A 27,418-nucleotide genomic window follows, 5' to 3' on the forward strand; every position below is an offset into this window, starting at 1 on the left:
ACTGGTTTGTTGAAATTTTGAGGAGCCGAAAACTCAAGCCCTTGTCCAGCCGATATCCTGGAGCCAGGGCTGGCTCTCGGGGCCATCGCCTACGGCTCAACTGCCCTTCTCCCCGCTCCCCACCTCCCACATACCCAGCTGCACACTCCTTCCACCTCAAAAACACAGCTTCACCTGCAGCTTGCTCCTGAGGCCCACCCATTCCCTTCCGAGCCAATTGTGTAGGAGATTTATAATTAAGGCCAGATATACAGAGATATAATAAACAGCAACAAAAAAGAGGAAAGCATGAGACCTTTGAGGGCTTATTAAATCACCTAACTTCATTCTCATTTTCTTATTCTTGTCTCTATTCCTGTCTTGGAAAGGAGTGCCTTTAATAAATGGGATGCTGTTCTCCCAGCATCCTTGTTTTCCTAATTGCAATCATGGTTTTGGGGGTTTGGTTTGATCATGTTCCAAACTGCCTGTTGTAGAAACACGGCCTACCTATCAACTCCCATTAACCAAAGAGATGCTCTGAACTTGACATCTGGTTGACAGGAGCCTGAGCACTACCATTCTAAAGAGAGGGACAAATCAAAGAACTGATTTAACTTCACTCCCTCCCTTGGTCTAGGAATAGCAATGTTTCCTGTCAGCCAGACAGGAAAACCAAAGCTGAGCTGTGCTCTGGCCATAAATTCTCTTCCTTTCAAGGTCAAACAAGTTCAGGCCAGTGTTGGTCCCTAGGCCGAGTGGAGCTAACATGATGCTGTGAACGAGCCTCCTGTATTTACAGCCCTGGGCAGCTCTGCTGCCTCCTCTTACCGTGGTGGAATTCTCTAGAAACACAAAGGAGCTAGAGACTACCAGTCACCCCTGAACTGGGCATTCATTACCAAGAGAAACCCAAACCCACAGCTCTGGGCTACCAATTCCCCAAGGGTCATTTATTTAATAGGAACGGTCTCTAGAAATGTTGCTCTGGATAACCCCATCCCTGTTGGAACTTTAAAAAGCTACTCTCCAATGAGCAAAGTCACCACCACTGGTTTACCCGTCCCCTGGCCTGGTCAGCTGAGCTGAGCCCTTACAACAAGAAGGGGGTTGCTGTGACTTCCAGGAGCTCTGCCTTCTCTTAGCTTTCCCCACGGGCCCCGTGGCCTCCAGAGGGCTCTTCCCTTAACCATCTTGGCCTCTGCAAGGGCAAGAAGACACCACCACCAAGAAGGATAAAATAAGTTTTTATTTATAGTCTTATAGTAAAGGGGAAAGCCTTAACTTGCAAGACAATTCTTGGGCAGTATGTACAACATACTTTTTATTTCCATGGAATGGAATCAAACACGGACTGAGACTACAGAGTACACACTAGAAATCAGCAAATGCCAGGAACGGAGTAGGAAAAAGACAAAGAAATGAGGCCTAAACACACAAACCCCTTCACTGGGATCTGCTGACCGCAGCCAGGACCAGGGCTGGATCACACGACGGGAACGGGTTCCAGGATGTGTGGAACGGGAGTGGGGTGAGGGTGGGGAAGGGTCCGCACTGGGGGGCGGGTTTAGTACCAGGTCAATTGCTCTTGGTATTTACATACAAAATCAGTTGGCTCTATTTCTTAGAAATACACACGGAAAGAAAGGAAGATTTGATCATTACTTTATGAATCTGCCGCTTTGCAATACCGACATCATCAGAAATAGGGACAATTCACTCAGATTCAAATTTCAGTAGCAGGAAATAAATATCAAAACATCATCACTGGCCCTCAATACAAAACCTCTCCCCGACCCGATCCTCCCTCCTGGTCCCACCCCCACCACCCCTCGGCGGCTACCACTTCACCGCTGCCCCCCACACGTACCCCACGAGTGTCACGCGGCCCTCCCTAAGGCTGGCTGACAGAAGCAGGAGTGAAACAGGCCAAAGACTGTGCTGCAACTCTGTCCCCACTTGTTTTTATACCACAGACTTCTTCAAGGATCTGGCCTTTTAATAGCGATAGCTTTTTAGGAAAAAAAAAAAATCCTTTAAAAGAAGGGGGATTAATTCTGATTACTCCAAACCGGTCATCTTCTTAAAGTAGAGCAGTCCACAGATTCACAAAGTCTATCAAACGGAGGTGAGGGGGGCCCGGGGGAAAGGGCCCAGGAGGGCGGAGGAGCTGGTGGCTGGTCAGGACACCATGTGCTCGGAGGGCCGGCCGGCCGTCTGTCCTCCACAGAAAAAGCTGCCAAGTTGGGGTGTTTTGGTTTAAAAATTCCTGGTGGGGACAGGGAATCCCTGAAGGGAAATGTTAAAAAAAAAAAAAACAACAAAACTGTGGAAATGGGGAAGGAGAACGAGAGCTGTTATCCAAGAGCTTCTACGTAAAAATAAAATTAAAAAAAAAAAATAGAAAGAGAAAAAAAAGTCTCTTAAATGTTTGTGAGGGTTCTAGGGATGAACTGAAAGGAGGATGGGACGATGGAGGAGACAGACAGTTTGTATTGCTGGCCTGCCCCGCGGAGCTTAGCTGGCCTCCATCCGGAGCTTCTTCCTGCTTTGGGGCTCTTCGGGCTCCGACTCTGAGCTGGAGTCCGAGCCTCCATCGAAGGCAGAGATGGTGCTGCCCTTGGCGTTGGTGTAGAGGCTGTTGTCTGAGGAGGGGTAGTTGGTCTGCAGTTGGGCACTCGACCTCGCCTTCTCCAGTGCACGGACTGAAAGGCAACCAAGCGAGCGGGTTACAGCCTTCTGGAGACTGGGGGAGTAACCAAGTCTCAGCTCAGGGTCCAGCCTGTTCTTCCGAAGGGCTTGCTGGCCCCCGAGGCTCAGAAGTAACACCCTTCTGGTGGCTGTTCCACCCACACGCTTCATTTCCCTCCTCCTTTCCCAGCCAGACCCAGGGGTCCAGTGGACATGGCCAGCCGCTCTGCAATGCCACCCAACCCTCAAGAGAAGGCCTGTGATGTCACCGTCCTGCCACGGAAGCCGAGTGTAGAGACAGGAGCCTAAGCTCCCTGTGGGACCCAGCAGTGCAGTGACAGAGGGAAAGCTGGCCCGGCCATGCCAGGCTCCACAAAGGGTGTGAAGGCCACACAACAGTAGGAAAGGATGACATAGGATGTGTCAGCCAAAGTTTTGGCTTAGCTCTCTTGTACAAGATCCACTTGGAAAGACAAGCTGGACACTTGGAAGCAAGTCACCAATACACACAGAAAACCTGGGCCTTTCTACACACAGCCCCTACATGCAGGCTGCTCGGCCCAGTAACCAACCCGTTGCCACCTCCCGCTGCCCATCCCCTGGGGTTCAGCTCATCTTGAGCCTGGAAGGTCAACCCGTTTATTTTATCTTATTTTATTTTATTTTATTTGAGGTGTTCTAACCCAGGTGGTTACTTGCATTTCCTTTTACTTGCATCTTCCATGAGGGAGGAAGAGAAGTGAATTCCCCAGGAACAAAGAACTTGATCAGCTCTCGCTTTCCCCTGTGGTTGTAGGAAAAGGCGGGTGTGAGCATTGGAGAACAGCATGGGCCTGGCCCATAGGCTGCCCTGATTGGACTATCATTGACAATGGGGAGGGCTCACTGTCCCTGAACACCTGGAGTTTCTGGTACTTACACAGCACACTCCAATCCAAGGACCTCAAAGCTCTTTTGAGACACCTGATGCTAGGTGTGACCCCTACTGCAGGCAGAGCACCTGAGCCCCAAGAAGGGGAGAGATCAGGTCAGAAAAAAGTCTCCAAACGTCCAACCCCTAGACTCCACTGTTCCCTCACTGGCGGCTCAGGTCCTTCCTCAGGATGGTTCTAACACTCAACTATTCAGGCCCCAGAAGCAGGGCTGCAGCTGCGTATGAACACGCGCTCCGTAACTGGTTCTGACTCTGCAGGCCCAGGTGCGAAGCGCTGACCTGGCCGGAGCGCAGCAGGGCCAGAGGCCCCACCGGCTCAGGGGCTCACCTTGCTGCTCCAGAAGAGCATTCTGCCGCTTGAGGTCATCAATATCTTGCTGGTGTGTGTGGTTTTTCCTTCGCATATACTGGATATACTCTGTGGCTTTGTCTAGGATTTGGGCCCGGGAAGCCTGTTGCCATAGGAGAAAAAGCAAAGGGAACAAAATAAAGACCTAGTCCAAGCAGTGAGGAAACCACGCCTTTCTGCAAGAGCAGCCCAGGGGAATAGAAGCAGGAGGGTGAGGCGGGACAGGACCGAGGAAATAGTAACTGCTGCTGGGAGCCTTCTCCGTGCCGGTCCAGGGGCCTCCCGGCAGCACGCTCTGAAGCAACTCCACCAGGAACCCGAGGCTCAGAGAACCTTACTGGTTTATTCGAAGTCACCAGCTACATATGGCCGAGCCTGGATTCAAACTCGGATCCATCGGACTCCTGAACTTGTACTCCTCCCAGCCCCTTTGGTTCTTTAGGCTGCTTTCAAGTCTTCAGCCTGGCTACGTCTGAAAACATTAAAATAGTACTTAACTGAGAGCTTACGCTGCCCACTCTCTGCTAGGGAGTGATACGGGCAGCTGGGCCAGAGAGACAAGAGCAAGTTCTAGGGGGAGCCAGCTCAGAACTGCAGTAGGTGTAAAGCTTTTCATCCAGGTCCCTAGATTTCAGACAAACCCTGACTGCGTTAACATTTCCAACTGAGCCATGCTGCTGTGTCATTATTTCAGCCTTCCTGGCTGCAGAGACTTTAGTGAGAGCTGTCTGAGCTTGATGTCAACACAGGAAGGGCAGGAGATTGGGCCATTTCAGGAAGCAACCACACCTTGACCATGGCCATGGGCATGGGCAGCCCAGGCACTGCCCCGTTAGAGGAACAAGTTGATAAGCCATTAAAATGGATGTCAGGTTACTTGGCCCCTGGAGGTCCAACATGCCTGCAAAGAATCAGAATCCCTCCAGGTTGCAAACATGGCCAGAGTTACTCATAGCCAGGCGGCTAACCAGCCAAATTGGTAGAATGGTACAAAGCCCGAGGACTGACACCCAAGGCAGGGTAGTCTAGAAGTTGAGTGCGGTGGCAAAGCTTCTTACTCAGGGTAGGGCAGTACCAGACAGTTCTGTGTTACAATCCTAGCGGGTCCTAAACAACCAGAACACAACAGGGGAAAATGGCAAAGAAGACATCTACGCTCAGGCTAGCAAAACTAAATCTACTTGTATTAAATCCTGACAATCTCAATTTATATACCTCAGGCTGGGCTGCGGGTCAGAGAAGTTTGCAAGGCCTGGATTTATTCACCACTCCTCCCAAGTACCAGAACTTCCAGGCTTTCCTCTTATATAGCATGCTTAAGGCAATTTCCTCAAAAGGAAATTGTTCATATTTAACCATTTTTATCTGCTGCAAATTATGTGCAAGGTACCGAGCAGACACTGTGGGGAAACAAAATGTATTAGTCATGGCTTCTTTGGCCCAGAAGCTTACTTACTATCTAGCTGAGGAGATAAATATATCTATACACAGACAAATCACAGGGCAGCACCGACAAGTGCAACTTGAGTAGTACAGATTAGAAAGGCCACGGCAAAGATGGCTTTTGGCTGGAGCGATTACCTACTGTGTGCCAGGCACTGGCCCTGGCTGTGCGTGTGCACGCACGCGCACACACACACACACGCACACACACATTAGACTGAGGTGACATCTGTGGGAAAGGGTCACTCTGGGCAAGGAGAGTAGCACAGCAGGAGTACGAGAGTGGAGACTGAGCCAGGTGTGTTTCTGGAGTCAGTCGGCTTCTGTAGCAAGAATGAGAGTACCTAGCAATGGGGGCTTGCAACCCTGGCTGCAAGGCTGCTTCCGACGCCGTTTCCCATTTCTGCCGAAGGGAACTTATTAGGATGTAATTATTAGGGGAGAAATTGAAAAAAAGAGGCACATAATCAGAAAGGACTAATTAAAATACTCTGCTCCTCTGTATACTATAGATGGAACTGAAAAGAATTACTGTAGGATCGGTGGCAGAGCGGCAAGGAAGAGTTTTAGGCATCCAGGAGACAGGTGCGTTCTGGGCTCTGTGACCGCAGACTGAATTTTGCTCTCCAAGCTATTTCTTTCTTTCTTTCTTTCTTTTTTTTTTTTAAGATTTTATTTATTTATTTGACAGAGAGAGAGACAGTGAGAGCAGGAACACAAGCAGGGGGAGTGGGAGAAGGAGAAGCAGGCTTCCCTCGCAGCAGGGAGCCCCATCTGGGACTTGATCCCAGGACCCTGGGACCATGACCTGAGCCGAAGGCAGACGCTTAACGACTGAGCCACCCAGGCAGCCCTCTCCATGGCTATTTCTTATCTGACTAGAAATTCTCTCAGACTCCACCTAGCCCTCCAAATTCTATGTACCCCATCAATGATCTAGTTGCTATGCATATTTACATCCCAGTCTCTCTTAAAGTTTGCCTATTTTTTCAACTAACAGTTCCCAGAAAGCAACACTGCAAATGTTCAGTGAGGACTGTTCTTTTTTTTTTATTCTTATGTTAATCCCCATACATTACATCATTAGTTTTAGATGTAGTGTTCCATGATTCATTGTTTGTGCATAACACCCAGTGCTCCATGCAGAACCTGCCCTCTTTAATACCCACCACCAGGCTAACCCATCCTCCCACCCCCCTCCCCTCTAGAACTCTCAGTTTGTTTTTCAGAGTCTATCGTCTCTCATGGTTCGTCTACCCCTCCAATTTCCCCCACTTCATTCTTCCCCTCCTGCTACCTTCTCCTTTTTTTTTTTTCTTAACATATATTGCATTATTTGTTTCAGAGGTACAGATCTGAGATTCAACAGTCTTGCACAATTCACAGTGCTTACCAGGGCACATACCCTCCCCAGTGTCTATCACCCAGTCACCCCATCCCGCCCACCCCACCCCCCACTCCAGCAACCCTCAGTTTGTTTCCTGTGATTGAGAATTCAGTGAGGACTGTTCTTAATGAATGACCACAGTGAGTAGCAGTCCATGTGCTACTAGATTCTTCTTCACATAGTCAGACATGAAACCATGAAGTGAAAGTGAGCAGTAAGCACAGCACAACAAACCAAAGAGGGAAAAAGATCCTGCGAGTGATGGAAGTTTCCATTTCAGGGCAGTTTTCAGATGAAGATCAAATGCACAGATGCTCAGAACACAGAGGTCCCCAAAGAAGGCTGCACTGGTATGAAAGCCAGCACAAGGCCTCCAAAAGGGTAAGCAAAGCCCTTCCTCCATCCCCTGCTGAGAGCACAAGCATCCCAGGCCACCCCTTACCAAGTCCAAAAGAATGGTTCAATTAACTTTATTTTCCCCTACCCAGAGTACTCACCAAGTAAAATCCAACAAGAAAAAAATTTAAAGCACAAAATACAGAATTCCCCCAAATTTACATGCAGGTCTAGTCCCGGCGGGTGAGGGGAGGGGCTGGAAGCAAACTGTTGAAACTAGAAAACGCTAGACATCTAAAGTCCCCTCTTCCTGGCTTTCCAAACCATGCGATCATGTGCCCAGCCACAGGATTAAGGTGTGGGCAGGCCCTTCTGTGCCTTTAGGAGTTTCTGCTATGTGAACAGTAAACAAGAAACAGACAAGAACCTTGGGCTTTATGGTTCGGACTGTGGAGTGGCCCCCGGCTTTATGGCATGGACTATGGAATGGCCCTGAGCTTTCGGTTTCTGTTTTCTGAAATGCACTGTTGGCGGAGTCGTGTGTGTGTGTGTGTGTCTCAGCAGATAGAACTTGGTAAGTCAGTGTGTCCACAGATGAACTGTTGCCTTTGGACACCTAGTAAGGACCCAGATAATTTTTTCCTGCTAGTTTTACAATCAGAAGGCACGAATTCTGAGTCTGCCTTTCTGAGAAGCAACCGACACAGCCCTGAGACAGCACACACTGTGGCTGAGGGGACGAAGAGGTCCCGGGCCTCTTACGGAGCAGCGTGAGCTAAGGCAAGCGGCTCTTCAGGCTCCTGCCCCACCTCTGGGAGCTGCGCGGAAGTTCCCCGGACAGCCTTGCCCAGGTCCTGTTCCAAAGCCATGGCCGCATTGTGGCGATATAAATGAGCATGAGGATAGTGACGGCAGCAAACACTTACTGGGGGCTTATTAAACACCAGGTATCTTCATACAACCTTCTGCTGTATTAGTTCCCCTGTTTTATAAATGAGGAAACTGAAGCACAGAGCTCTAACTGGCTTACCAGCAGGTAGTGGAGTCAGGATTTGAACCCAGGCCCTCCAGGACACCTCTACTTTGGGAGAACAGAGGAAGCTGTGGAAAAGATCCACAGAAATGCCGACAGTGTTGTCATAGCAGAGTCTGAGCAGGAGGGAAAGGACAATGAAAGGGTCATGGGATTCGTCTACAACATGTCAATGAAGACCCAGGTGAGGATGGTTTCCTTGGGGTAGTCAGAGTTTAGGTAAATCATCCTCGTACAGGTAATGAGCATAGGGATGAGTTGAAGCTGAAGGCTAGTTTTTTAGAATTAGGTTGAAAAAGTGAGCAATGAGAAAAAGGTAGCTTGTCATGATAGCAGCCATGGAAGGAAGACTGTTTCTCTTTTTCTTTTAAAGACAGGTGAAAACCAAACAGGCTTCCAGCAGAGAAGCAGCAAACAGAAAAAGCCTGAGGATACAAGATAGCATGGGAGAACAGACTGACCCTGGCCCCCGGGGAGGGGAGACACCGGCTCCCCACAGTGCTGTTGGCTTCATTACCTAACAAGGGCACGACCAAGATGGACACAGCAGAAGCCACGGGGTGGTGTGGCTGAGGTACCCAGCATGTTCCTGTCCCGACTTGGGCTCGTGCCACCGCTCCTTGCGGGGTGGATCCCTGCCCACAGCAACAAGGAGACAGAGGCAAGGGCCAACCCAGCCTCCAGAGGCACCCACTTGAATGGAACTGTACTCGGGAACACAGGGCACCCACCTCATGTGCTGCAGCAAGAAATGACGACACAGTTCACAAAAGGACCCAAACCCAAGAGCTGGATTCTAACTAGAACCTTTTTAAGGCCCCAACTGAATCCTGAAGTGGTTAACTGATGTTAGGATGAAATCCAAGGTTACTAAATCCCACTTAAGACAGATCTCAAAATTTTTTATCTAAGGCAAGAGTTCCACACGTTTCCAGAGATGTAAATCTTATTATAGTAATCTGGATTTGTGTAAAAACCCATGTTGTTTTAGAAAGCAGGTGGAGAGAGGTAAGGAAGAGAAGAATAGTGCTAGAATGTTCATGTTAGGAACACCACTGCTGTTCGCTAGGGTCCTAACCCAGACTCGAGAAGTAATCAACTTGGCCATATTTCACTTTTCCTCCTCACTGTCAAAACCAGATCCTACCAAGCTGACGTTACCACTGCCTTGTTCCCGCAAGAACCAAAACGCCATATTCTGGGGAATGAAAATAGAACTACTGCCTGCCTCACTAACTGACATCTGATTTGCACTACATATTTTAAGGAAACATAAAACCATTATTTTCTGAAACCTGCACAAGCTTTTATACATATTAAGGTAATGAGAAAGGGCAAAGCCGACATACATTCCCATTTGAATAAGCCATCTTCTTAAAATAAAAATTCAAGAATTTGCACAATAAATCTGGGTCTACATTAAAGTAGTTCATTCCAAACTGGAACCCCCCATCAATGCCAATAAGGGAGGCTGGAAGGCTGTGAAGGCCGGAGCCAGCCCAGCCACTTGGACCCTCAAAGCTTCCTGCTGGCAGGCCCTCTATAGCCTGAAGGACCATTTTATTGGTTACTACAGGAAGGTAGTCATCATGCCCTTTAAGGAGCTTAAAGCCAGGTGTCAGACATTTGTTTAAGGGTCAACACAAATCATGTTTCAAAACCTTGTGTTCTTTTTTTGTGTGCCCTAGGTAGTTTGAAATGAAGGTGTGACACTTATTCATGAAGGACAGAGGCACACAGTTCCCCAAAGAGGACATACAACTGGTGAATAAACATGTGGAAAAGGATTTAATCTCACAAGTAATAAAATACAAAATTAATTACTACCTTTTGCCTACTAAATTAGTTCCCCCTCTCGAAAAAAATTCCAGAATGGTAAAACTGGAACTCTTAAAACAACTGTCAAGACTAGTCTTTACAAATATCATATGATTTCACTCATACGTGGAAATTTAGGAAACAAAACAGAGGATCATAGAGGAAGGGAGGGAAAAATAAAATAAGACGAAATCAGGGAGAGACAAACCGTAAGAGACTCATAACTATAAGAAACAAACTGAGGGTTGCTGGAGGGGAGGTGGGTGGGGGGATGGGGTACCTGGGTGATGGGCATTAAGGAGGGCACTTGATGTAATGAGCACTGGGTGTTATTTGCAACTGATGAATCACTGAACTCTATCTCCGAAACTAATAATACACTATATGTTAATTAACTGATTTTTAAAAAAGACTAGTCTTTAGCACTTGCTTTAAAAAATAAGAAATGAAAGAATAAAGACATGAAAACAATCCTCTTGGAAAGCATTCTGGCAACACACAGCAAAAACCAGATGTTCTTACTGCTAGACCCAGCAATCCAACTTCTAGGAATCTATTCGATGGAAACTGTCATTTACACCAAGATGGTCATCACTACATTTCTTACATAATTAAAAACCGGGGAACAACGTAACTGGCCAATAGAAACATGCCTAATGACTGAATATGAACACTCTATCAGTTGGGCAAAAAACATCATCTGTGATAACAAGAAGCTATAACATTTCACCCATGTAAAGCATGTATACAAAGAAACCAGAAGGGAATATACAGATTGATAACACTATCATTTCCTTGCTTCTTAGATTCCATCCATTATTCCATGAATTTAGCAACAGCAGCTTTTTGGGGGAGGAAAAAAAAGGCAAGTTTCTTTTGACACCCACTGTAAGACGGCACCCAATTTCAGTCATATTAACATGGGGCGTGGAGTGGGGAGCAATGTCTGAATTGCACTGTCCAAATGGCTAATAAGCACTTGAAATGTGACTAGACTGAGTTAAGCTGTGCTATTAAGTATAAGATATAGGGGATTTCGTTGAAGTCATACTTATTTTTGCATATTAGGTTAAATAAAATATATTATTAGAATTAACTTCATCTGTTATTTTTTTACTATGTCAATTAGAAAATTTAAGATGCATTTGTGGCTCACATTAAACATGTACAGGGCAACACTTGTCTCAGAATCTTAGAATAAAGGAAAGGTTATAGTTGTGTTAGAGAAAGGGGGTACTGTTTTCTTCTTCCCATTTTCCTAAAATTTTTGCAATTTTGCTACAGGGAAAAAAGAAAAAGAAATGCTTCCTAGGAAGGCCTAGGAAACAATCCAGTATCCTTCCAAATCTCAATCTGGAAAAACGTTACAACAGCCTCCTGGCTCTCTAGTCCTCTCCACAGGAGTGAGCCCTCCCCTGCTCTGCACTGCAGAGACTTCCAGAAGAATGGGACAAGGCTTCTGCCCTCAAGGAGTACACCCCTCAGGTGATAAGATTGTCAGAGAGGGAAGGGACACACAGGAGAGGCCCCATGAAGTCCATGCCCGCTGGGGCTGATGGGAGAGCAATACTGCGGGGTTCTCTGGGTGGTGAACTGCTTGATATGAGCCTTGAAGGCAGTCAGGGAGACACAGACTGGCAGGGGAGGCCCAGGCAGGGAGAAACATGGAGGCGCTCCAGCAGGAAAGAGTGCACAGGCTGGGGGGCCCTCGTGTGTGGGTCTCTTTACTGTGAAACACTGATGTCCTCTGGGTGGTTAAGGCTGAAGTCAAACCTTGAGAAGAGGAAGAACTCTGATAAATGACATTCTTGGGGAAACAGAGGAGAGCATACACACCTCCACAGTAAGGGAAGGAGGAGAAAAAAGCAGGAAGGCAAGGTTGGGTACCTTATTTAGAGAACACAGAATGCCAGTCTTTACCTTGATGGGCACTGAAAAGCCTTGGGAGGGTTTTCAGTAGCACATAAATACAGTTTACAAAGAATTTAATAAATCAGTACATTTACAGTTGCTGAGCCCAGGGCTCAATGGAAACTTTGGCAACTATGGACAACAAATTTAAGGTAGAAAATTAAATTTTTGAAAAAATTAATTCTTTTTAAAGATTTATTTATTTTCAGAGAGAGAGAGAGAGCGCGCACACACGTGCATGCATGAGTGGGAGGGGCAGAGATGGGAGAGGGAATCTCAAGCAGACTCCGCAGTGAGCATGGAGCCCAACACAGGGCTCGATCCCACAGCCCTGAGATCATGACCTGAGCCAAAACCAAGAGTTGAACACTTAACTGACTGCGCCACCCAGGTGCCTCGTTGAAAAATTAATTTTGAAGAAAATAACTGCCCAGGTTGGAGTCTGGCTAGGAAACAACCTTAATGAGTAAGGAGGTGAAATGGTTAGGGCTGTGGCTTACATTTTATTTAAAAGATAATCCCTTCAACAGCCCCTACATGACACAGAAACAATGCTGCTGAACGAACGGCATGCCTTAAAAGGTGCCCACGAGGATGAGCCTCTGCCAGTATTAATGCGGCCTGGTGGCTGGGGGCTTCCAGCCTTCAGTGAATAAACAGTCATGCAGCCTACTGTGTGCCAGGCACCGAGGGAAAAAATAGGAACAGAAGATGTTTTCCCTGCCTTCACGGTACTTCTTACGGTGCATATAGCCGACAGGCAGACAGTCACCAAGTAACCACACAAACATATGTACCATTACAACTGGGTTAAGTGCTCCAGTCATAGTGCTGAGTGAGCTTAACAGGAGACTGACCTTGAGCTATAAGAATCGTCAGGTTCCCTGGTATAAGGGAGCTATTTGGTATCAACACCTTAACATGTTAAGAAAAGCAGGCTTTAATGGAAACGAAAGCGATTAGCTCAGTATTTTAACCTCTTATTTAATGCTCAGCACGTCATCTTATTATTGCTAAGTGGTAAGTATAATCCTCTCTCCCAACGAGAGAACAAGACCCTCAAGAGGAGAACTGTCTATTATACCTTTTAAACCTCTACAGCACTCACATGGGTCTTGGGTCCTAATTAAGCAGGTGCACACAACCATGTTGGCTGTTGCTGTTTTGTTCAAGGACTGAGTAAGCCCACGCTTTCCTCTGGTGGCTCTCCACAGCCACGTGCCAGAGTCATTAGTAGGAGCTGACTGGGGCAGTGCACTCATGTTCTTACCCCAAAGGAAGGAATTCTGAACTTAATGCTCACTAGAAGAAACCCTGGTTTTCTTTATTTTCATCTTAGGTTATATGATCTCTTTTTATTATTTAAAAAAAAATTTAAAAAACATTTTATTTATTCGAGAGAGAGAGAGAGAGAGTGCGCACACGAGCCGGGGGGGGGGGGGGTGCAGCAGGCAGAGGGAGAGGGAGAAGCAGGCTCCCTGCCGAGCAGGGAGCCCGATGTGGGGCTCAATCCCAGGGCCTTGGCATCATGACTTAACTGCTTAACCGACTGAGCCACCCAGGCACCCCTATGTTATCTCTTTTTAACACAGCTCTGTCCAAAAAGGAGAAATCCATAGCACAACTGCCTGAAAAGAGCAATTAACTATTAAGATAAACAGGCACTTAGGAAGAGACTTAAAAAATGAGAACTTTCTCTAAACCACTGTACAGCTACAAATGGCAATGTTGCAATAGAACCTTTTATCACTAAAGTCAACGATGCTAAGGAGACAGTGAGACTGGATGCTGTGGCTAACTTACGGAGCAGAGGGCAGAATTACATCTCCATGTGAAGGCAAACTGATGGGCTGGTCACCAGGTCTTGAACCCGAATAAACAGGATGAGCTCAGTGCCAGCAAGCCATTGGGCAACACTCCCTAGTACCCAACCTAGCACCCTTAACACAAACACTAATTCTGTTAAAAAAAAAAAGTAATGTCTTCTTGTAGAACAGTTTTTTTTTTTTTCTAAAGATGTTATTTATTTATTTGAGAGAAAGAGAGAGAGAAGAAGCAGGGGGAGCGGCAGAAGGAGAGGGAGAGGAAGGCTCCCTGCTGAACAGGGAGCCCGACATGGGACTCGATCCCAGGAACCCAGGATCATGACCTAAGCTGAAGGCAGATGCTTAACCAACTGAGCTATCCAGGCACCCTTAGAACAGTTGTTCTTGCCCTTACTCCCTTTCTCTGGTTGACTGGCTGATGGTTCTATTTCCATCCCATCTTTCTCCATGGGATGTCCAGTGGAAGAACTACGTCAGAAATAAGAGTCAAGCAATAGAGTTCAAGAGTATACTTGCTAACCCTGGGACCTATGGCAAAACCCAAATGGACCGCCCAACTATAATGGTCTATTTCTCAGAGAAGCTATGTGGACTCAGAAAAATTTACAGACTTTAAATGATCCTCAACTATCTGTACTTTAGTGTCACCTACATATGCCACTTCAGGAGAGAGTATTCTAGTAATAATAGCCCCAGTATGACATAGAGTCAAGATTACTAGCTCTACCTAAGGGGAGCTCCCAATATAAAGATATAAATATTGAAGAAAGATTTCTTCAAATATCTTCAAGTTGTTTACCCCTCCAGTGTGGGAGAAAGCTTGACCTTGGCAATCGGCAGTCCTGAGTTCTAGTCCCTGTCCAGCTACAGATGGGGATCATGATCTCAAGCTTGCTTCCTCATCTATGTTACAGTAATGATGGCAGGAACAGCGGTAATAGCAAATGTCCAATTCTATTACTATAAAACCTCACAGAACCGTTGTACTTACTTCTATGTTGCAACAGAGATGTTGGTTATTACGGATTTTTTTTTTTTTTTTTTTTACTTACGCAAAAGGTGACCACTTTTTGTAACGTTTATGTTATAATAAAAATAAAGAAAACAGAGGATAGAGTCTGGGCCTTACATTTAAAGCTATTTTTTTTTTTTTTTAATACAAGTATCCCTCACTCTTGGTTAGGATCCAATTCACCCAGGATTGGTTTTGCTTTAAAAATCAAAAAGCTTAGGACACGTATGATAGGTGATTCAAATATTAAGTGAGAAGTCACCTGGAACTTAAAAGATGCCCAAATCAAAAGAGACTGGAGGCCTTTCCTGCAAGAATTGGATCTGAGCTCCCGCAAACTCACAATTATTTACATAATGTTGCAACCTTAATTACTGCAATACAAATCAAGAATTAGCCAATCTCCTTTGGTTCAAATACCATAATTGTAAAAAATTACAACATTTAGTGAGCACTGGTTAGACTGAGAGACAAAGTATTCTTTCTGTTAGACTCCCCCAGCATCTGTGAAACAATGCTGGCAGACAAGGAAAATCATGCAGATGGTGGAATTCAGGTGGGAAGGGGCTCAGGGTGACTTTACTCATGCTTAGTGTGAAATATCTGGATTATAACACAGAACAGGATTCTGAGATCAAAAAAGTACCTGGTCAATTCCCACACTAGGGTTTTGTTAATGGGCTCCACATAACCTGGCCCCTCCACCACTCCGCTCCTCTCCCCTGGTCTTGCTACTTCTCTGACCTCATTTTCTGCCACAGTCCCTTCACTCATTCCACCCCAGCCACCCTGGCCTCTGTTCTTGACAGGCCCAGCAATGCTCCCAGGTTCCTGCCTTTGGGCTATTACACTTGCCTTCCCTCGGCCTGGAATGCTTACCACCAGACAGATACCTGGTTCTTCCTTTCACTTCCTTCAAACCTTTGTTCAAATGTTGCCTTACCAGTGAGTTTTCTTGTCTGCCCTACTGAAAACTGCAACCCTTGGGGCGCCTGGGTGGCTCAGTCAGTTAAGCATCTGCCTTTGGCTCAGGTCTTGATCCCGGGGTCCTGGGATCGAGCCCCATGTCGGGCTCCTGGCTCGGGGGGAGCCTGCTTCTCCCTCTCCCTCTGCCTGCCTCTCCCCCTGCTGGTGCTATCTCTGTGTCTCAAATAAACTATCTCTGTGTCTCAAATAAATAATAAACTCTTAAAAAAAAACCAACAAAACTGCAACCCCCCCCCAAAAAAAAAACAACAAAAAAAAAACAACTACAACCCTTCCTTCCCTGTTTAATTTTCTCCATAGCACTTACCTGACATACTACAATTTTTTACATTATTAGCTCACTTTCTATCTTTTCCTCACCAGAATAAGAGCCTCTGCTTGTGTGTTTTGCTCCCTGCTGTTTCCCTAGTATCTAGAACAGTTCTTAGCATGCAGAAGACCCTCAATAAACATTTGATGAATGGAGTGACTGAATAAATGAATAGGCCACAACGAATGACAAACTATTCAGTTTGTAAGGCTACCAAATTTAAAGTGTCAACTTTCTTGAAGAAAAGAGACAACGGGATTCAGGATACTGTGATTTTAAGGACTTAAAGAAGAATGTTACAGCAATGCAAAACACGCTGGACAAAGAAAAAGGTATAGTTGAGCTCCTATGACCAGCTTCTCCCAAAGGGTTCTCAAACTTAAGAATGCCTAAATCCCCAGGCCTGCCTCCAGAATGGCAGTCAGTAGTGAATCTGAAGGGAGTGAGCCACAGGCCACCTCTTGGGAAACACTGCCTTCGTGCCACTCCTGGTTAGCTGTGAGACTTAAGGGAGCTCTGTCCATTTAGCTCACCAAAGCCGTGCTGATACCACAGCATATGAATAAGCACTGTCAACAGTTCAGACAAGCACAAGAGATAAATAATCCTTTGCACATGTATCCTCTGACTAAAAGGATGAGTCTGTCTCTCCATCATAAAGATTTTCTGTGCTGCTCTGAGAGTGTTGTGCCCAGGAATGTTGTTATTCTAGGTAAGCACCTTAGTTCAAGGCCACAAAACCAAGTCAACACTAAGTAGGCCTAACCCATGGCAAATTCTGGTTTTGCAATACTAGGTATTCACATGGCCTGTTTTGCCTTTTTCATGAAGGTCAGACCTACTCCATGCTTCAGCCACATAGAAAGCCACACCTTAGATAAGGTATAAAGCACATGATTGACCAGAGCGGCAGTATAAACAAAGTGAAACTATAATGGTTCTAAATTTGACTCTGGATAACCAAACAAACTCAGGACCCCCAGCCATAGAGCTAAATCAGGAGAGTCATTCAAAGTGTACCTGAAAGCAATGGTTTTTCTTAAGATAGCGGCTTTTAAGAACACTGGACCACTGAACAAAAAAGCACAGGTCCTCTTCCCAGTCTGCCATTCATATCACTGAACTGCTGCGGAGAGCAGCTGACTACATTCTGTGTTAAGGATATAACTGTGCAAATAGATGTTTTCTCCAAATTCCAAGAAGTGACCCTAACCCATAGGCTTTTTACTCAAAGCTTCCAACTTTGTTTTTCAAATGTAGAAACAGCTGGTGCCTACCTCTCCAGGGAAAACATTAGTTTCTGGAAGGCCATCAGTGGGGTGGAGGGAAGCAGAAGACCTGTTATTTTTTTCCCTCCATTTCATGAACATGTATCTTTCCTTAAGTCTTTTGTCCCAAAGCTTAAAATGCTCTTTGTATGCCTTGAAATAACAGCTGTTGGAACTGGAAGATCGCTGGTGTCCATGTTGGTTCACATACCTTCCCTGAGAGGTCTCATTTAAAATAAGTACTAACTTTGAACCATACGAAAGAAATTCTCATGGAGGTCTAGGGAATCACTGACTTCAGAAATCCTTCGGGTCATCCCAAACTTCTATGGGCTATTCTCTGTACTGTGGAGTTATAATCATTTCTTGAATGAGTAATTTATTATAATTAATTCTAATTTTAAAGGATGACTCCTACTAATGTCTTATAAGCAGCTCCATCCCATCTGTCATTATTTGTTAAGAACAGAGTAGGTGTGTAATGATACCCCAAAGAATCAACAATGAAGGAAATCACATAACTGGAATATCTCTCTCTGCTTCCATTTCTTTCCAGACAGGAAAGCCCCTGGTAAGCCCCCCAGCAAGTTTCAAGTAAGCGGTGGCCATCAGCTTTCTCAATAAACTCACCTTCTCTCCTTGGAGTGATGGGACAGAGTCCCGCAAACTGTGAAAGCTGTCTTTGATGTGGTCCCTACGTTTTCGTTCCAGTGCATTATGATGAGCCCGTTTGTCAGCCTAGAAGAATGGGAGAAAGAGCACATTAGCAATGTCATTCCTTCTGCTTGGTATATAGGTGGGTGGGGAATAGCCTGGAAGTATATGCTGTCAGCGCTGTCCCTGGCGATTGGGCTGGGAAGGATTTGTCGAGGTGGGCAGTTAGGAGTCTCCAGAATTAGGATCTGCTGAAGGGGGAGAAAGGGGTGAGCAAGGCTTGCGACAGGAACATCCAAAGTAGCTCGATGCATCCAGCTCATGCATAAGTAAAATAAAAGTTATTCACGGGGACAAAGTGTAACTCTCCTGCAACATTAGTCTTCCCCCACAGCTTACTTATATGACAGAACAGCCGCCAGTCCATGGTTGGGAAATGACCAGGGAAAAGCTCTAGGGGGCCCCTTTATAAAATGTGATCACCCCCACTGTAAGAGATTCCCCATGGTGGGTGCCCAGGAAAGGAGTAAGGTCACTGGTGCAGTATTTCTTTCCATGTGAAACCCATCACCATGAGTCTGGTCTCCAGCTTGCTAAAAGGAACTAATTTAAGACCTGCTCACCAAATTCTACAATAGGAACTAAAACCTCTAGAAAGCACAGATGCCATGAATCTGAGATTATGACAGAGCTGATAAAGACACCAACCACATTCTGAGTTCCTGTTTTTTAAAGTGGATCCATGGTGCTATCCTGCCAAGGGCTTCCCCTCACACACACTGGGCTAGAAAGGTTGTTCTTAGACAGCATATCATCTGACACCCACATGCTCTGAATAAATTTCCTCAGGCACCTGTGGCAGGTCAAGTTTATTTGGCAGTATCTAAATACCCATGGACCAAAGTCTTTATCCTGTCCTGCTTAGCATCACAAAGAACTATCAGCTGGAGAGGGATGAAGACTGGCAATGGCAAAATACTCTGGCTTCAGGCAAAAGAGAGTGCTGGAGAGCACTGCAAGAGAGCTTCCGCAGGTCCCTAAAAAAAGGGCATTCCCTCCAAATGGAACACAGATGCTTAACTTAGTCTAAAGCAAGAACTTTTACACATCCACACTTTGGGAATTTTGGAAAATAATATACTCTGAGAATTTACCCTGAATACACAAGGTCGCACTGAGCTAACCCAGAGAGCAAGTCTGTATAGGGAAAGCTCGGATAGCTTTAACCTACCCCGAGCATCAGGAATTTTAGATATGAAGCAACAAGAGTAAATAACTTGGCTCAGCACAAGAATGCCTCAAATGAATCCTTGAACTAGACAAGATGTACAGACAAAAATTTATAAAGACAAGAGTTGTGGGAATGAAAGGACTTGAAATTCTCTTATCTAATCCTAAGTCTGAGACATTAGAGAGGAAGAGGCGACTGGGAGCAGCTGTAGTAACTGAAGTCACCTCCTGGTCTCTCAAGCACAACACCTCACCTACAGCTCTGGTGAACTGGACACCTGGTTCCCATCGAGGCCATGATTCTACATAGCATAGCAACTCATTTTGAGGGCAGATGCCTGGGCACTTCTAAAACCCTCCTAATCTTGCTAAGTCTGAATTCATGGTAAAGTGTTTGCTGAACTCAGCGACGCATGGAATTTATGGGAAAACTGAGGGAACGACCAAGTTTGGAAACCAGATATAACCTGAGGCTAGAGGGACATACGCTGTATCACACAGCATTAGAACAAGAATGCTGACGCCTTCTAACAGCAGTATGAAATAACTTGAAGGAATTAACCATACTTAAGGACCTAGTCCTTTCCTAACTTACTGTCCCCTCTAGTCACCTACATAGGTGGGCTGAGCTCTTACCTGGACTATACCTAAAGCACTGAGAAGGTGGAGATGGCATTTGGCATCTACCTGCCTCTCCATCGTTTGCTACATACTCCGAGGATGGTTTATCTATATGCATATTAATTGCCCAGCTTTGGTCTCCAGCAACAGCCCAAGATCCTCCTGTCTACTAAATCACCCTGATTCCTGGCCCTCCTCCCGGCTTAAAAGCTGTGCACAGAAGCAGGGACAGCAGAGTTACCCACAATTCCTCTTGTTGATACAAATAAAATCCTAATTGTCTGTTTTCTTTCTGGGAGAGTCCTGCAAATCTCAAAAGGTTAGAATCAAGCTGGACTTGGTTTCACTCAGGCCTGCACTAGAGGGGTGGAGCTAGGAATAATCTGACACCCAAATCATCCCCACAATGCACTACCCCCTTCCCATTCACTGAGCCCTGAAAGGACTCAAACGGACAAGTCTTTTGGTTAGAGGATTGTTAAGTGAACTTGGCCGGGGACCATCAGCACAAATCTTGGCTTCTCATCTGGGGAGCCAGCCAAGTTCGAGAAGTTGGCTCAACAAGGAAAGGCAGCAGTCCACTGCCTGGTAGAAAGCCTGGGCTGGGGACTGTTGTTCTCGAAGTAGTGGATGGAATTTCTGTGGTGGTTCCAGGCCCAATTTAACTAGCAGAAGAGTAGAATCTTAGACCAATCCCTGCTGCCATGTCCGTCCCCAAGCTGCTACTCTTAACCAGACTCAATTTCAAAGCTCTCAGAGACAACGGCAATGATGTATTTCTCCTCCCTAGGCCTCATTTGAAAGAGCAAGTTAAAAATATGTAGAACTAACATGCCTAACTCCAGGCAACTCTATACTAAATGATACCTCTAGTGGCTTGAAAGAGCAGATGAAAAACCTTTACACAAAGCTGAGAATTCTGTTCAGGAAACATTTCCAAACCACAGAGATCCATCCAGCCTGATAATAATGCTCCTCTGTCCCCCAATCCAAATCATCCAAATGGAGGGCCAGTTGCCAGGCTTATCACTGCTTTGTTAACGGTCTTCACTTGCTGGCAACCCTTTTCGAAAGGGCCAAGATTTCAGAGTTGAGAATCAAACACAGGGTAAAGACTTCCAGTGTAAAGCATCTGAGATCCTCCCACAAACTCAAAACTAGTTAAAAAAAAGGGGGGGGCATGGGGGAAGGGTCAAAGAACTGTATGTCTTAAAACAAATAAAGCTCAACTCAGAAATTAGCCAGTTTTCTGTAGCCTATACTGAGAAAGATGTTTGATAATGAAAACAAGTGGTACCAAACAAAAGCAGGCCCCCAAATACCTCCCTCCTTACATCCTATAGGAGCAGTGGCTGGATGCTGCTACCCTTCAACTTCACTCAATTTGCAGTTTCTGCCAAAAAACCCTTCCTTCAGGGCATCCCAAGCTAACAGAAATCCTAAAGGGCTGTGTGATACTCAAGAGTGGCTCACAGATGCTCAACAGGAACTCCAGCACCAAATCGCTTCCAGCTTTGACGTCTCTGCCAAGGTTTTTACTCAGCCTCTCAATTTTATTTCCACCAAACTTTCCACTGGCAGCCAGAATACAAATCTTCACCTACAATTTGTCCACCTCTGACACTAACAAGCGACTTGTATCTTAAGTGTTGTTATATGTTGAAAGTAAACATTATTTTGTTAGCCAAGAAGTTGCAGGAGGTCATTCAAGCTGTTCAAAATTGAGGGGAATCTCTTTAAATTATTTCCTTCCAACTTACTGCATAGAGAATGCATCTTCATTCAAGGCATTACATCAGTTAGCAGCCTCATTTCCTACAAGTTCTAGGTAGGCAAGTAGCATGGGAAATAAATGCTCCATTATTCAAGGATGCACAAGGTTCTCCAGAACAGTGCTATTTCTTTCAGGCTACTTGACATCTAACCCCATCTATAGGGAGAATCTTCTTCATTTCCATATAAAAAATGCTCAGCCTATGCTGAATTGGAGTTGCCCACTAAACACTGTTTTAAAGAATTTCAAAGATTGCATTTTAGAGGAGACTGTTGCTTATTATTAATAAGCTGTTCTTATTAAACACAAACACGGAAAATACACAAGTTCAAAATTCTCATCAGAAAAGATCTATTCATTTCTTCTGATGGCAAGCAGATAGGATAAATAAAGCTGGATTTCTAAGCAACCTAAGCAACATGAAAATTACAACACCAAGTAACAGGCAGCTAGGATGAGAAACTCATGAAGGTCCTTAAAAGATGTAAATTTCAACTTTCCAACACCTGTCCTGCTGGAAGCTGCCTGCCTGCTAGGTATTTCTAACACCTACTAAATACATGTGTTTTTGAGGCTTATTTATTTATTTATTTAGTATCATTTGGTGCCTGAAAGAACTTGGAAATGCTATGATCCAAATATGCTGTCAAACTATAGCCATTTAAGAGAGTAAAAATGCCTTGGTCATGAAATTTTAATTGAAAACCACGCTGGATTCCATGATCAACTATTTCCCCATTACGGGCATCTTGAAAAAGAACTTTAAAATGTAAGATCACCTTTTCCTCTAACAGGCATATTTAGGAAGCAATACTGGCATTTCTGTATCACTGTCGACATTCTGAAGCACACACAAAGTACATGCAGCGTGTAGCACTTCTCAGATGCAACGAATTCCAGGTAAAACAGACAGTCGTTTCCTGAGTAAATTCCAATCTCAAAGGCGACCAAGCTCATTCCCTTCTAAATAGATTACAATTCTCCCCCACCCTTTTTAAAAAAGATTTTATTTATTTATTTGACAGAGAGAGAGACAGAGCCAGACAGCACAAGTGGAGGGAACGGCAGAGGGAGAGGGAGAAGCAGGCTCTGCACTGAGCAGGGAGCCTGATGCGGGGCTCGATCCCAGGACTCTGGGATCATGACCTGAGCCGAAGGCAGATGCTTAACCATCTGAGCCACCCAGGCGCCCCTAAACAGATTACAATTCCTAAAGAAGCAAAGAGCGCTGAGAAGTTAAAAATATTTCATATGAGGAAGGTCGACAAGTGAAACTGCACAAATCTGTTTTTACACCCCCTAATATGTACTGTAACTGCAACACATTCAGCTGATAAGGGAGGGTAAGATGCTGAAAAAGGCTTTGGTTTCCCTCCTAACACACTGACCCTGCATTTCTCATATACTTTCACTATTCCCAAAAGGAATTTCCCAAACAGAAACAAAAGCAAAGGATCACTTTGTGTGAAACATACCTGTCCCAGAAAATATCTTTAAAACGTAACCTCTTCCCTCCAAAAAATAGTAAGATAGCATCAATGGAATTGTGAGGTGTATAAAATTTAGTAATAAAAATATTGTTTGGGATTATTTCCTTCAACAAAGCTTACTGGTCACTAAAGAAGATGTTTTCCGTTTGCACTGAGGCAACAGAAAACAATATTCGTCAATCAGTTTCACTTTCTGTTATAGTTAGCCTCACTTCCTAACTGTCCTTGCTGAGAATCTTACGTTTCCCACACAGCAAGGCTGCGCCTACTGTAGTGACATTATAAAACATAAATGAGGGCCTCTTTTTCCATCGGGACCCACAGAACCTTTTCCAAGTAACTTTTTACAAGGTTTTCTATAGCCCTAAATCTTTGGTTGTTCACAGTCCACAGCCTTTTCTGAACTAATACAAGCTTAAGAATAGTTTCCAACAAAATTTAAAAAATATATTTATTATCTATACTAAATAGCAGGAAATAAACTGGTGTATTCATGGAGAAAAAAACCCGAAATCCTTTTTACCCTACTTGTTCACGGTAACTGTTTGATAGGCTATAAAATTTATCTGTTGCTTCTTCTCTCCATGCTATTGTGATTATTTTGTGCCAGATAATATTTAAAAGTTTCAGCAAGTAGATGTGTCAAATTAAAAACAGAGGGTCAAATCCACTCCCACTGCCCACCTCCCAAAATCAAAGAGAAAAATCCTAGGCACCTTCACACCAAACTAAAAATATCTAGAAAAAACAATGACATTAGCATTCTAGGAGAGTGGGAACATTTTAATAATTTAATAAAGCTATTTACATCAATACCCATGTGGATGGATATTTTGAAAAGCATGAAGCTTTCAAGAACTGTAAGCCAAACTTTCACAAAGAAAACTTTCTCTCACTGGAAAGCCAATGTAATTCCAAGTCAAATAATAATTCTGCAAAGGAGGCCTGACCAATCCCTATCCTCCAACCCTGATCAAGCCCTGGGGCACATTTTATAACTGGAGACTTGGGGGGGAAAAAAAGTGTTTTAAATAGACTGGATCCCAAACATGAAACTCCATGGTCACATTATTAAGGGTCGTAGTGACTAGAAAAAAGAACTGAATTTCCATATACATGCATAAAGGTAAGTGTCTGACAATATTTCAAGGAAAAATAAAGCACAACAAACTCTTTTTAGTGACTATTACCCAGGGATAATTTTTAAAACCCTCTGGAACTGCATACTCCAGATTTTACAGAAAATATCAGCTCTCAATAAACAACATTTTTTCTTAATGCTTATCTGCTTGGACAAACTGCAGAAACCTTGCTTGCTCTAATGAAGAGCAGGTACAAGGACGAGGACTTGCTTTTATCAAAGGTATCAAAGTGGCATCCTGCATATTCTAACAAGTTCCCAAACAACTTGGTTGTCCCACACATCATTTCAAAAATCAGAAAAATAACACAAAAATCTGGATTTCTAAACTTTCTTTAAAAATAGGAAGATCTGGCAACAGTGAGCCCTTACTCCCACATAACAACAACCCACTGGAGTTTGGTGGCTGTCTTTTCAGAAGAGACATGTGCAATCCAGAACCCAGTCCTCACCTCTGCTCTTCACTTTATTCCTGACGATCTTACTGCCTGGGCCCCCCAGAGGCATCTGAATTTTTGACCCCCATTCTATAAACTTCGTACTGTTCCCATCTGTCAAATGTTAGACACTCTGATGTACTTCTCTTCCTCTGACTCTGATTTATTTTGTGTCTATTCTTTTTTTCTTTCTCCAATCTATTCAAGGAACACCCACAGTCCTGTCCCAGACTGGAAAGGCACGAGATTAGTGTCTATCTAAATCCACAGAACCACCTACTTAGAACATTAATATCAAAATCCTGAGAAATTACCAATAACATTGAATGGTCTCAGCCACCACCTTTTAGCAAATCTATCTCTGCGATGCCACTTCTCCTCAACAATTTTTCTATTTTCTTTATACCTCTCCTTCAACTCAAATAGGCAGACCAGAATAAGCTGTTTGTGACACTTTTCATATTCAACCTTTGGTTCCCCTACATTTCTAATTTCTGCATTAGACTAATACCAGGTTGTGCTAGATTCTACAGGTCTACAGCAGTCACATGACCACCTAACTTTTGGTTAAAGATGATTTTTTTGCATGTGGCTTCAGCTTCACACAACTATGCATATATGGTTTAGAGCCTGCTTGTTTCAAAGTAAATCTGACTACTTTGCCCCGAAATAACAGTTTACTTCAGAATTATATTTCTCATTTTACACTTACATAGTGACAGCTAGATCCCCCACCTGGAAACTACAGAACGATTCATTTCTTTGCAAACAACACCTTTCACTCACCTACAGTCACTGAAACTTATCACCTGAGAGTCTAGAATGAGATTTGCAAACCCGCCCCCCACCTAGAACCCCAAACAAGGCCCCGCCTCACCTTAGCGGTTAACAGGAGAGTTTACTACAGTACTAAAAATAATAGAACAATCTCTTTTTCTCTCTGACCCCAAAAAGAACTAGAACTGAACGGAAATGAAAATGAAATGGAGAGTAGGAGACGTACCGCAGATTGAAACCTCGGTTGCTCTTCCTGGAATAAGAGAGAAAAAAATAGAAAATATAGAAGTTATTTTTACACTTCACATTCAATAATAAGAAAGAAAATGCCGGCGGCGGAGGAAGCGGCGGGTGGGGAGTCAGCCCGACCCCCTCCCTCCCTCCCCACCCCACGCCCCCTTCCCCCCAGCGGGATCCGGTAGCGGGGCAGGGGGGTCCCGAGCGCCGCCCCTCCTTCCGGGATCCGACTCTGGCCGGAGGGGGTTCAGAGCACTGTCTCCTCCCCTCACACCCAGCTCGGGGCATCTGGGCACTCCCACCCCCTCTCCGCCCTCCCTCAACCCCCCAGGATCCGCGGGTCACGGGAAGAGGGTGATAGCAGACCGAGGGGGCAGGTCCTGAGCGTCGTCCCCTTCCCCGGGATCCGGACAATGGGATCCCGGGCGCACCCCGTCCCAGTCCCCTGGATCCTGAGCGGGATAGGGTGGGAGCCGGAGGCCGCAGCACCTTCCTCCACCGGGGGAGGTGGGGGTCCTAAAGGCCGCGTGTCTCCACCCCACCTCCAGTCCCAGAAGGCCGCTCCGGCTAGGAGCCCGGAGGGGAGCGAGCCGGGAGCGCGACGGAGGCGGTCCCAGCCGGGGGGGTGGGGGGCGGGGGAGAAAGGGAAGGAGGCGGCGGCTGCCCGGCCCCCTGCCGCCGTCGCCCCGCAGAGAGCCCCGGCCGCTGTCCCCGCCTGACAACCCGCACGGGAAGGAAGAAGCCCCGGGACTCACGTCGCTCTCCACCTCGATGTCATCGTTATCGCTCATTTCCTACGGCCCAGGGAGCGGCCACTGCAGCGGCGGCGGGGAAGGGGGGAGGGGTGGAGGGGAGGGGGAAGTCACCGACAACAACAAGCCGAGTCCCCCCACACACACACTCACTCACTCACTCACTCACTCGCTCTCTCACTCACTCACACACACACACAACACGGGCGAGAACCACCTCCTCACTGCCGCACCGGATCAACGGCGGCACGCACGCCCGGTCGGCCCCCTGCCACGTGACCGGGTCCGTCACGCTGGGGCCTCTGAGACTTGTAGTTGTCGTCCCTTTGACTGACGGCCCAGCTGGCTCCAGAAAAACTACAAATCCCATAAGGAACTGCACACGGTCGTCGCCAGTCCTGTCTGTTGACGGAGCCCAGAGCGTCTGCGTGTCCTGTGGAGGGGGTGGAGAGCGAAGCGGCGCGGTGCCTGCTGGGAGTCGTAGTCCGCAGACCGCGAGTTGTCAGGAGGTTTTCTTCCCGAGGCTGGAGAGGAGGCTGCTGGGAAGACAGGACACGTGGAGGGAGCTGGGTCGCCTGGAGCCCGGCACCGTCTGAGCGCCCGGCGCGGGGCCCAGGGGACAGGGTGGAGGCTCTGGGGGAGTAGCCGGCTGCCTAAATAACGCTGCCTCTCCTTGGTGCGACTGGTTTTACTTTGTTTTTTTTGATGCCTGAGTCGCTCTGCATTGTGCCCTGGGGCGTGACCCTCTTGGGGAGGGGGGAATCCTGCTGCGGCGGACTAGGGGGCGCGGTTCCGAATGCCCACGCGAACCTTTGGGATCTGGCAGTGGGGAGGAGTCAATGGCAGGTGTTAAGTGGTGTTACAGGACTGGCAGGATGACCGGCCTCGCTGACGGACCGCTCCCAGCCATGAGAATTTTGTATTCATTCATCCGGGGGTGACCATCCTTGCTGCTCACCGTGAGGCTCCTACGTTCATGGAACCCCGATCCTCAACTACCATTTACGTGGAAGTAAAACCC

General features: G+C 45.9%; 1 protein-coding gene across 7 annotated transcripts; it reads right to left on the reverse strand.

Moving 5' to 3' along the window:
* Positions 1–1,210: 1,210 nt before the first annotated feature.
* On the reverse strand, positions 1,211–26,694 carry MAX (MYC associated factor X). Of its 7 annotated transcripts, none has more exons than XR_008508142.2 (6): positions 26,401–26,692; positions 25,635–25,661; positions 17,915–18,022; positions 3,933–4,056; positions 3,370–3,454; positions 2,546–2,684 (listed from the first exon to the last, which is right to left on the reverse strand). XR_008508142.2 is itself a non-coding variant. In XM_045901047.3 (5 exons), the coding sequence occupies exons 1-5, from the start codon at positions 26,434–26,436 to the stop codon at positions 2,497–2,499; spliced, it is 483 nt and encodes a 160-aa protein (XP_045757003.1). In that variant the 5' UTR covers positions 26,437–26,685; the 3' UTR covers positions 2,350–2,496. The 7 variants fall into 7 exon arrangements, 4 of the variants coding, with proteins under 4 accessions (XP_045757005.1, XP_045757004.1, XP_054369725.1 ...); XR_006795103.3 differs by having other exon boundaries at positions 3,354–3,454; XM_045901047.3 differs by lacking the exon at positions 3,370–3,454 and having other exon boundaries at positions 2,350–2,684; positions 26,401–26,685.
* Positions 26,695–27,418: the final 724 nt, after the last annotated feature.

The sequence above is a fragment of the Mirounga angustirostris genome, unplaced genomic scaffold, assembly GCF_029215605.1.
Source record: "Mirounga angustirostris isolate CCGP_5_RB_7025 unplaced genomic scaffold, mMirAng1.0.hap1 SCAF_9, whole genome shotgun sequence".
NCBI lineage: Eukaryota > Metazoa > Chordata > Mammalia > Carnivora > Phocidae > Mirounga > Mirounga angustirostris.

What these genes read in the sequence shown, in the direction of transcription:
- MAX (XM_045901047.3), bottom strand. Translation starts at nt 26,436, where the DNA reads ATGAGCGATAACGATGACATCGAGGTGGAGAGCGAC. An exon ending in AACCGAGGTTTCAATCTGCG is followed by an intron (nt 18,023 to 25,634) that starts GTACGTCTCCTA and finishes CCATTCTTCTAG; the next exon opens with GCTGACAAACGGGCTCATCA. An exon ending in TGCTCTTCTGGAGCAGCAAG is followed by an intron (nt 2,685 to 3,932) that starts GTGAGCCCCTGA and finishes GTTGCCTTTCAG; the next exon opens with TCCGTGCACTGGAGAAGGCG.